General features: G+C 34.4%; 1 protein-coding gene across 2 annotated transcripts in view; it reads right to left on the reverse strand.

The window, feature by feature from the left end:
* C14H8orf88 (chromosome 14 C8orf88 homolog) overlaps window positions 1–12,268 on the reverse strand; it is a 37,414-nt gene that overhangs the window by 12,376 nt on the left and 12,770 nt on the right. For both annotated transcript variants that reach the window (XM_058698511.1, XM_058698512.1), the window contains exon 4: window positions 6,347–6,422. In XM_058698511.1, coding sequence (XP_058554494.1) covers window positions 6,347–6,422 — 76 coding nt within the window. The remainder of the gene's footprint in view (window positions 1–6,346; window positions 6,423–12,268) is intronic.

The raw sequence follows: 12,268 nt of genomic DNA on the forward strand, positions 1-12,268 counted from the left end.
TATTTCCCAGTGCAACCACTAGGAAAATAACCTCAAAATATACAGTAAGGGATGGGGTGTTTGCATGGCTCAGTCGGTTGAACTTCTGACTCTTGATTTCACCTTAGGTCATGATCTCATGGTCATGGGTTCAAGCCCTGCACAGAGCTCCATGCTTACACTGCAGAGCCTGACTAGGATTCTCTCTCTCCTCTCTCTTTGTCCCTCCCCCACTCAGGCATGTGTGTGTATCTCTCTCTCTCTCAAAATAAATAAACTTAAAAAAATATACAGTAAGGGAAATGAAAAAGAAATAAAAACGATACAGTAGAATCTATTAAACAATAAAGAGAATATTAACGGAGGAAATGAAAAACAAAAAGGATATAAAGTTATAGAAATAGCAAAATGGGTGGAGTCAGTCCTTCCTTATTAGTAATTACAATTAACTGTCAGTAATAAACACTCCAATTAAAAGGTGTGGATTGGCAAAATGGATTAAAAATAGGACCCAATCATATGCTGTCTACACATACTCACTTTAGATTCAATTACAAAAATAAGCTGAAAGTGAATGAATGAAAAAGATATTTGATGCAGACAATAACCAAAAGATAGCTGGAATGGGTATATTAATAACAGATGAAAACAGACAAAAATTGTTATAATAGATAAATAGGTAACATCATATATACATATGTGTATATAGTACTTAACAACAGAAGAAAAAAACAGACCAAATTGGAGGAACACAGAGTTTAATAACAACAACTGGAGACTCCAAAACCCCACTCTCAATAATGAACCGACAACTAGACAGAAGATCAACAAGGAAATAAATTGCGGGCATGAACAACATTATAAGCCAACTAAACCTAACAAGCATATACAGAATACTTCACTCAAAAACACCAGAATATACATTCTTCTGAAGTACACATGAAACTTTCTCCAGGATGAACCACCTTAGGCTACAGAGTAAGTCTTAATTTAAAAAACAACGGTATCATACAAAATATCCTCTCTGACCATAATGCAATGAACCTAGAAATCAGTAACAGAAGTAAAACTGGAAAATGCATAAATTCGTAGAAATTAGAAGCATACTTTCAAACCAATGGATCAAAGAATACTGAGAAAATATAGAGACAAAAGAAAACAAAGACACAACTTTAAAAGATACAGCAAAAGCGGCGCTCAGAGCAAAAGTTATAACTACAAATACCTACTTTAAAAAAGAACAGCTCAAGTGGACCTTGGTGGCTCAGTCAGTTAAGCACTGAGTCGTGGTTTCGGCTCAGGTCACGATCTCACAGTTCGTGGGACTGAGCCCCATGTCAGGTGCTACCCATGCTATCAGCGCAGAGCCTGCTTGGGATTCTCTCTCTCCCTCTCTGTCCCTCCCCGGCTTGCACTCTCTCAAAATAAGTAAACTTTAAAAATAAATAAATAAAAATTAAAAAGAACAACTCAAATACCTAACATCAAATATTAAGAACTTCTAGAAAAAGAGCAGACTAATAAAAAGCTAGCAGAATGAAATAAAGATCAAAGATAAATGAAATAGAGATAGAAAAGTAATAATCAATAAACCAAAAGTTGATTATTTGAAAAGATCAAAATGACAAAGGTCAACTAGAAAAAGGACTCAAATTACTAAAATCATGAATAACAAAGATTTTGTAACCTGCAACTTTGCTGAATCCATTTATTAGCTAATAATTTTTTACATTTACTATACTATGGATTTAGGATTTTGTACGTATAAGGTTGTATCACCTGTGAATAGAGATAACATTACTTTGTCCCTTCCAATTTGAATGTCTTTTATTTCTTTTTCTTAACTACCTGCTCTGGTTAGAACTTGCAGTATAATGTTGAATTTAAGTGGTGAAAGTGGGTATCCTTGCCTTGTTCTTGATCTTAGTGGGGGAAAACTTGCAGTCTTTCACTACTAATTATGATGTTAGCTATGGGTTTTTGATATACACCCTTTATTATGTTGGGGAAATTCCCTTTTACTTCTTGCTTGCTAAGAGTGTTTATTAAGAAAGGGCATTGGATTTTGTCAAATGCTTTTTCTGCATCAGCTGAGATGGTGATGTATTTTTTTTTTTTTTTGTCCCTGCATTCTGTTAATGTGGTCTATTACACAAATTGATTTTCACATGCTGAACTACTCTTGGATTCTTGGGATTAATCCCACATGGCCATGGTATATAATCTTTTTTCTTTGCTGCTGGATTTGGTTTGTTAGTATTTTGTGCCTATATTCTAAGGGATATTGATCTGTAGTTTTCTTTTCACATGATGTCTTTGTCTGGCTTTGGTATCAGAGTAATACTGGCCCCAAAGGATAGTTGAGAAGTGTTCCTTCCTCTTCAATTCTTGGAAGAATTTGAGAAAGTGGTATTAATTCTTCTTTAAATGTTTGATGGAATTCACCAGTGGAGCCATCAAGTCCTGGACTTTTCTTTGGTAGGATATTTTTTGTTACAAATTCAATCTCCTAACTTGCTAGATGTTTATTCAGATATTCTATATCATCTTAAGAAGTTGTGGTAATTTCTGTGTTTTAGTAATTTTTCAATTGCATCTAGGTTATCTGCTTTGCTGGCATACACTTAACTATTTATAGTATTTTCTTATCATCCTTTTTATTTTTTGTAAGCTGACAGTAATGTCCCTACACAAAATCAACTGTATTTTCTACCCTATCAATGAACAATCAAAAAAGGAAATTAAAGGGGTGCCTGGGTGGCTAAATCAGTTGGGTATCTGACTCTTGATTTTGGCTCAGGTCATGATCTCACGGTTCATGAGTTCAAGCCCCATATTGGGCTCTGCACTGGCAGTGTGGAGCCTACTTGGCATTCTCTCTGCCCTCTCTCTCATCTCTCTCTCTAAACTTAAAAAAAAGGAAATTAAGAAAACAATTCCATTAGCTTGACAAAGAATAATTAGGAATAAATTAAACCGAAGAGGTACATGACTTGTACACTGAAAACTAAGACGCTGATAAAGACTAAAATAAGTGGAAATACACCCCATGTTCATGGACTGAAAAATTTAAAATTGTTATAATCCCCCAAGTGATCTACAAATTCATTGTCATTGCTACCAAATTCCTTTTGAAAGAAGAGCCTTTTTTGCAGAAATGGAAAAGCTGATCTTAAAAATCACATGGAATTGCAAAAAACCCCAAATAACCAAAACAACCTTGAAAAAGAACAAAGTTGAAGACTCACACTTCCCAGTTGCAAAACTTGCTATAAAGCTATAGTAATCAAAACAGTGTGGTACTGGGACAGAATAGATATATAGATCAAGGAAACAGAACTAAAAGCCCAGGAATAAACACATACTCCTATGGTCAAATAATTTTCAACAAAGGTGCCAAGACAATTCACTGGAGAGAAAAATAGTCTAACAAACAGTGATGAGGCAACTGGATAGCCAATGCAAAAAAAAAAAAAAAAAAAAAAAAAAAAAATGAAGTTGGGCTTATACTTAACACCATATACAAAACCTAACTCAAAATGGATCATGACCTAAGTGTAAGAGTTAAAACTATAAAACTCATAGGGGTAAATCTCCATGATCTGAGATTTGGCAATGATTTCTAGATATGACATCAAAAGCATGAACAACAAAATAAAAAAGATAAATCAGACTTCATCAATTTTTTTTTAATTTGTACATGTAAGAACACTAACAAGAGAATGAAAAGAAACTTCAGTATAGTAGAAAATATGTGCAAATTATATACCTGATATGAATATATCTGGTAAGAGCCTAGTATCAGACATCTGATAAGGGTCTAATATATATGCATATATATATATATATATATATATATATATATATATATATATATATATATCAGATTTCTTATATACACATGTATGTGAGTGTGTATGGAGGGGGACAAGGGAAGTGGAGGGGGACATGGGCAGGGGAGGGAGAAAGAAGGAAAGTAGCAGAAAGAAAACAGATGAGAGTCTAGTGTCCAGAACTTTTATAACTCAACAACAACAAAATAATCCAACTGAAATATGGTCAAGGGATTTGGATAGACCTTTCTCCAAAGAAAATACACAAATGGCCAACAAGCACAGGAAAAAGACACTCAATACCCTTAGTCATTCGAGAAATGCAGACCAAAGTCACAATGAGATACTTCACACCCACTGGAATTACTATAATAAAAAAAAGATCCTAACAAGGACGTCAGGAAATTGAAAACCTCACACATTGTTAGTGGGGATGTAAAATGGTGCAGCCACTGTGGAAAACAGTTTGACAGTTCCTCAAAAAGTTAAACATAGAATTACCATATGACCTGGCAAGTCTACTCCCAGGTATATATCCAAGAGAAATGAAAACGGGTGTTCAAATACTTGTACAAAAATATTTATAGCTATCCATCATAGCCAAAAACTTTACAACCCAAATGTCCATCAACTAAGAGATAAATAAAATGTGGCATATCCATACAACAGAATATCGTTCAGCCATAAACAAGAAGAATGAAGTACTGATACATGCTACATATGGATGAACCTTGAGAACCTTACATTAAGTGAAAGAAACCAGACACTAAAGGTCATATATAAGATAATTCTATTACATGAGATACCCAGAATAAATACCTCCATTAAGACAAAAAGTAGATTGGGGTTTGTCAATGGCTAGGCAAAGGGGAGAATGGAAAATGACGACTTAAGGGATGTGAGGTTCCTTCTGGGATGATAAAGATGTTCTAGAACTAGACGGTGGTAATGGTTGTATAATACTGTACTAAAAGCCACCAAATTATACCTTTTAAAATGGCTTAAATTGTGAATTATACTTCAATTAAAAAAGAAGAAAGAAACCAAAGAATTGTAAAGGGGTGTCCCAAGATAATAGTAAAGTACATTCTAAGACAACAGTACTGAAGAGTAGTCTATACTGGAACACGATAATGGAGGATTCTGAAGGAAAAGTTTCCTTAGTCGGGGCGGGGGGGGGGGGGGGGGGCGGGCGGGTAGAATACAAATTGATATATTTGTGCATAAGAAAAATATTACAAGTAAGTGTAAGAGCATTGTTGGAGCATTTAAGGGGAAAAGTTAACAAGAGTCACATAAGAAAACAATGCAAACATTAGCTCCAAGAAAAAACGATGGATTGTATGCAAGACATATGCACCTCTTGGCTAAACAACTGTATTTACATAGTCATATAATATAAAGAGTGATAATGCTTTCACTAAAATTTGTGAAATGACTATATGGTGGGGAGGGGAGAAAGAAGGGTGAAGAAGTGAGGGAAGTGACATGGAAGACATTAAATTCTCATTTTCCACAATAGGCTGCCAATACAGAATATCAAAACAATTTTAAATTTGGAAACAATTTAAACATTTTATTTAGAAATATGGAGTTAAATACTAGAATAAAAAAGATAATAGAGTATTTTCATAACTTTTAAACAAAAACTTGACAAAAATTTAGACTAAATTAATAATTTTTATTTCATTAAATAAAAAGTGGCTGGTGGGGGAGACTATTGGTTATCCCCAAGAGCAGTTCTTCCCTTCTGCTTTAGTAACAGAATTAGCAGGCTACTCAGCTAAAGATTACATTTTCCAGTCTGTTTTGTACAGCACGAATAAGTACTGGCCAATGACATACCAAGTGAAAGTGATACATGCTACTTTATGGGTCTTTCTTCTAAGAAGAACTACCTCTCCCCTTCCTTCCTGATGGCTAGATAAGGAGCTGGATGGCTGGATCCAAGGCATTCATCTTGGGCAATGAGACAGAAGCCATACATTAAAGATGGCAAAGCAATGAGACTGAGTCCAGTAGAACTTCATCAGAGCAGAATGAACACACCAGCTCAATTATGAGCTGATACGGAAGATACAGAAATAGAGGTGCCTGGGTGGCTCAGTCAGTGTCTGACTTCAGCTCAAGTCATGACCTCATGGCTCTTGAATGTGAGTCCCACACTGGGCTCTGTGAGGACAACTCAGAGCCTGGAGCCTGCTTCAGATTCTGTCTCTGTCTCTCTCTGCTCCTCCCCTGATCACACTCTTTCTCTTTCTTTCAAATATAAATAAACATTAAAATTTTTTTTAAATAATAAAAAATACTTAAAAAAAGATACAGATATAAACTTCTATCTTGTATAAGCCTTGTTATTATGGTCTCTCCCCTAAAGCAGTCAAACCTATAGCATGATTACTATAGCCAGAAATCAACCAAAAAAAATATAATGAAACTTCCTGTGCACATGAGGTTTGCAGCTAAGCAAATATTAACTTACCATGAATACTAAGACTCCCTTATGAAATTTAAGAATTATGGTAAAAATTTACCTTTTTTAACTGGAGACTGATGTTGCTGTGGTTCATTATGACCTTGAGAAAAGGCTTGCATTCCATTCGTCTTACACTATTGAAAGAAAAAGAAAATACACCTTTTAACTATGGCCTAAAAACTTTATATAACCTTTTTTTTTTTTTAGCAGCCAAAACTATTTTCCTAAACAATCAAAGTATTAGTCAAGACATTATTTCTGGCCGTAAAGGATAAGCAACCTTCTAAGAACGCTTATTAAAGGCAAAAAATTCTTTCAAAATATATTCACAGATATCTTTAACTACTTGTCAGGATTTTTAACTAACTCCTCTTCTGATTCCATGCTCACCAAGAAGTACCCCGATTACAATTTAGCTTCCCGTAAATCTCCCTAGTGCATATAATAGTGGAACCAATAAGAGAATGTCAGAGCACAAGACCGTAAATTTCTCATGATAAAATAATGGGTTTTATGATTTTATAAATCAGTTTCACAAACTTGGGTCAATATATATAATCTATCCTTAAGATAGATCATCTCTTGGGGCACCTGGGTGGATCAGTCGGTTGAGCAGCCGACTTTAGCTCGGGTCATAATCTCCCAGTTCATGAGTTCGAGCCCTAATCAGTTTCACTGCTCTCAGCACAGAGCCCACTTTGGGTCCTCTGTCCCCCTCTGTCTCTGCCCCTTCCCAGCTCATGCTCTCTCTCTCTCTCAAAAATAAATAAACATTAAAAAAAATCATCTCTTTTGCTGACAAAAATCAGTTTGCAAACAGTAGGCCATACTCTGAACCATGGTAATTCATTAAGGTAGGTTTCTCTGGAAAAAATCTATCCTAAAAAATGAACATCTCTGCTCTATCAGTCATTGTAGTAGCAAGTTATAGCCCATTCCTTAAATATTCGCAAATTCTACCAAGGTAACTCCACGAAGTCAGAAAGTTATCTAACCCTATGACAAAATGAAAAGTAATGAGATAATTCTACAGTACGAGTCACCAAAATAAGTTATCAGGAAAAAAAAATCAAATTTTAACAAAATTTTTATTTTTAAGTAGAGGTAGAAAATATATGAAAATGGCAAAGATTTTCATTCTCCAAGGTTTTTGTTCCTGTTAGATTTAATAAACTACAATATGAATGTTATGGTCCTTTTTAAAAATTAGTTTTTTAAATTTCAAAATTGCAGCAGAGGCACACTTCACTGACACTAAAATGCAAGCCTAAAATCAAACTTAAAAGTAAATTTTAATCTGAAAAAAAATTTAAAAACATTTTTAAAATAGTATCTAAAAGAATAAAATACTTACTAATAAATTGAACCAAGGTGGTAAAATATTTGTATGTGGAAAACTATAAGACACTGAAGAAATTAAAGATGACACAAATAAATGGAAAGATATCCTGTGTTCATGGATTGAAAGATTATTGTTTTTTTTTTTTTTTTAATTTTTTTTTTCAACGTTTTTTATTTATTTTTGGGACAGAGAGAGACAGAGCACGAAAGGGGGAGGGGCAGAGAGAGAGGGAGACACAGAATCGGAAACAGGCTCCAGGCTCCGAGCCATCAGCCCAGAGCCTGACGCAGGGCTCGAACTCACAGACCACGAGATCGTGACCTGGCTGAAGTCGGACGCTTAACCGACTGCGCCACCCAGGCGCCCCGAAAGATTATTGTTAAAAAGTTCTTACTACCTAAACTGATCTACAGATTCAGTACAATCCCTTTCAAAATTCCAGTAACAGTTTTTACAGAAATAGGAAAAGCAGTTCTAAAATTCATATGGAACCACAAAAGACCCTGAGTAGCCAAAGTAATCTTGAGTAGAAGAACAAAGCTGGAGGCATCACACTTCCACACTATATTACAAAGTTATAATAATCAAAACATTACAATGCTAACATAAAAAGACATAATAGGGCGCCTGGGTAGCTCAGTCAGTAAAGCACGCAACTCTTGATCTTGGGGTCATGAGTCCCTTGGTGTAGAGATTAAAAATCTTGAAAAGATTAGATATCCACATGCAAAAGAATGAAATTGGACTCTTACACTACACAAAAATGACCTCAAAATGGATCAAAAACAAATAGAAGATCTGAAACCATAAAACTCATAGGAGAAAACATATTGAAAAAGTTCCTTGACACTGGTCTTGGCAATGATTTTTTGGATATGACATCAAAAGCACAAGCAACAAAAGCAAAATTAAGTGGGACTACATCAAACTAAAAAGCTTCTGCAGAGCAAAAGCAGCAATCAACAAAATGAAACAGCAACCAACAGAATGGGAGAAAATTCTGAGAAAATGGGAGAAAATATTTGCCAACCATATTAGCAATAAGGGATTAATATTCAAAATATATAAAGATCTCATACAACACAACAGCAAAATAATAATAATAATAATAATAATCTGATTTAAAAATAGGCAAAAGACCTGAATAAACATTTTTCCAAAGAAAACACACAAATGGCCAAGAAGCACATGAAAAGATGCTTAACACTGCTAAATCGTGAGGGTAATGCAAATCAAAACTAGACTGAGATACCACCTCACACCTGTTAGGAAGGCTATTATCAAAAAGACAAGAAGTGCTAGCAAGAATGGGGGTTGGGGGCGAAAAGGAATCCTTGTACAATGATGGCGGGAATGTAAACTGGTTCAGCGATTTTGGAAAACATTATGGAAGTTCCTCAAAAAATTAAATGTAAAACTGCCATAAGATCCATCATCCCCACTTCGGGGTATACACCCAAAGGAAATAAAATCGCAGTCTTGAAGACTATGCATTCCCATGTTCACTGCATCATTATTCACAATAGCATTATTCACAAGTCCATCAACAGTGGAATGGGTAAGGAAAATGTGATAGAGATATACGAAAAATATATAAATAGGATATTATTCAGCCATAAAAAGAGAAGCAAATCCTGACATATGTGACAACATGGATGAACCTGGAGGACATTATACTAAGTGAGATAAGCCAGACACAGAAATACAGAGGACATCATACTAAGTGAAATAAGCCAGACACAGAAAGACAAATATTGTACGATCTCACTTATATGTGAAATTTCAAAAGTCAAATTCATAGTATTAGAGAATAGAATGGTGATTGCCAGGAGTGGAGGACAGAGAAAATGGGGAGATGCTGGTCAAAGAATACAAATTTTCAATTATAAGATAAGTTCTGGAGATCTAATATACAGCATGGTGGTTATAATTGTTAATATTGTATTATATGCTTAAAATTTGCTAATTGTTCCCACCACACACACACAAAAACTGGTAACTATGTCAGGTGATGAACGTGGTAATTAACTTGTTATAATAATATCAAGATGTATACGTTCATTAAACAGGTTGTACACCTTTATAAAAAATCATGTTGTATAACCTAAATATATTCAATTTTTGTAAATCACACGTCAAGAAATCTGAAAAAAATGTACTTTATCATTTATGCATATATTAACAACTAAAAATACTGATTATTTCAAATATACTGATTATTTCAAATCTTTCATAGCATATAAGAACTTACCTCTACTAAAATTTTATGTTAGTTTGTTATCTCAATTATCATATTACAATAAAGTCATGTATAATCTTACAAATTTTACAATCTTACATAATCAAATCAATAAAATTTGAGAATTCTATAATGAAGATATAATGCATAATGAAGATATGCAGAAAGTGTCATGGAAGGAATGAGTAAGAGAATAAAACTTGACTTAAAAATGTCAGGAAAGGTTTTACATAGGCGGTGATGCTTAAACAACACTTGGAGGATTAGTAGTAGTTAGGGTGGCTTAACTAGTGAAAAGTGAATGTTCATGGAAGAAAAGATCCTTATGCTAGAAAATACACAGAGCGGTAAGATATGCCAACATGGTTAAGTTGTTAATTCTTCTCAAATTCATCTTTAGACTCAATCAAATTCCAACAGACTTTCTGTAGATACTGACAAGCTCACTTAAAACTTACATGGAAATGCAAAAGACCTAGAAAGCTGAGACAAATTTGGAAAAGAATAAAGTTAGTGAATTTTCACTATCTGAAATGAAGGCTTATCATAAAGCTACAGCAGTCTATAAGTAAAATGTGATGTTGACAAAAAAGACAGACATATTGGAGACCCATGTACAGTGTGTAACTATAGTTAACAATACTGTGTTGTATAACTGAAAGTTGCTAAAAGAATAAGTCTTAAATGTTCTCACCATAACAACAAAATAATTATGTAAAATTAAGGATGTGTTAACTAAAGTGATTTTGGTAAACATTCTGCAACATATTGCATGTATCAAGTCATCATCACACTGTATACCTTAAACTGACACAATGTTACATGTCAATTATACCTCAATAAAGTGGGGGGAAAAGACATATAAATCAATAAATAATAGGGAGTTTAGAAATCAACACACATATGATATACTAATTTTCAACACTCTTACAATTCACTGATAAAAAGACAAACAACCCAAATATTAAAAATATGCAAAATATTTGAACAGACACTTCACCAAAAAGGAAAAAAAGAAAAATACAAATGGCAAGTAAGTTCATGATAAGATGCTCAATCTCATTAATCATTATGAAAATGCAAATTTAAAATACAATTAGAGGATGCAAAAATCCTCAACAAGATACTAGCCAACCGGATCCAACAATACATTAAAAGAATTATTCACCATGACCAAGTGGGATTTATACCTGGGATGCAGGGCTGATTCAACATCTGCAAAACAGTCAATATGATACATCACATCAATAAAAGGACAAAAACTACATGATCCTCTCAATAGATGCAGAGAAAGCATTTGACAAAATACAACATCCTTTCTTGATAAAAACCCTCAAGAAAGTAGGGACAGAAGGATCATACCTCAAAATGATAAAAGCCATATATATGAAAGACCCAACACTAATATCATCCTCAATGGGGAAAAACAGAGCTTTTCCCCTAAGGTCAGGGATGTCCACTCTCGCCACTGTTATTCAACAAAGTATTGGAAGTCCTAGCCTCAGCAATCAGACAACACAAAGGAATAAAACGCATCCAAACTGGCAAGGAGGAAGTCAAACTTTCACTCTTTGCAGATGACATCATACTCTATATGGAAAACCCAAAAGATTCCACCAAAACACTGCTAGAACTGATCCATGAATTCAGCAAAGTTTCAGGATATAAAATCAATGCATAGAAATCAGTTGCATTTCTATACACCAATAATGAAGCAACAGAAAGAGAAATCAAGGAACCAATCCCATTTACAACTGCACCAAAAAAACCATAAAATACCTAGGAATGGTGAAAAAGCTACACACTGAAAACTACAGAAAGCTTATGAAAGAAATTGAAGGAGACACAAAAAATAGAAAAATATTCCATGTTCCTGGATTGGAAGAACAAATATTTTTAAAATGTCGATACTACCCCAAGCAATTTATACATTCAATGGAATCCCTGTCAAAGTGACACCAGCATTCTTCACAGAGCTAGAACAAACAATCCTAAAGTTTGCATGGAACCAGAAAAGATCCCAAAGAGCCAAAGCAATCTTGAAAAAGAAAACCAAAGTTGGAGGCATCACAATCCCGGACTTCAAGATGCATTACAAAGCTCTAATTATCAAGACAGTATGGTGCTGGCACAAAAACAGATACTTTGATCAATAGAACAGAATAGAGGACCCAGAAATGGACCCACAAACATATGGCCAACTAATCTTTGACAAAAGCAGGAAAGAATATCGAAAGGAATAAAGACAGTCTCTTCAGCAAATGGTGTTAGGAAAACTGGACAGCGACATGCAGAAAAATGAACCTGGACCACTTTTTTTACACCACAAAAATAAATTCAAAATGGATGAAAGACCTAAACAGGAAGCCATCAAAATCCTATAGGAGAAAGCAGGCAAA

This window comes from Neofelis nebulosa, chromosome 14, assembly GCF_028018385.1.
Source record: "Neofelis nebulosa isolate mNeoNeb1 chromosome 14, mNeoNeb1.pri, whole genome shotgun sequence".
Classification (NCBI taxonomy): Eukaryota; Metazoa; Chordata; class Mammalia; order Carnivora; family Felidae; genus Neofelis; species Neofelis nebulosa.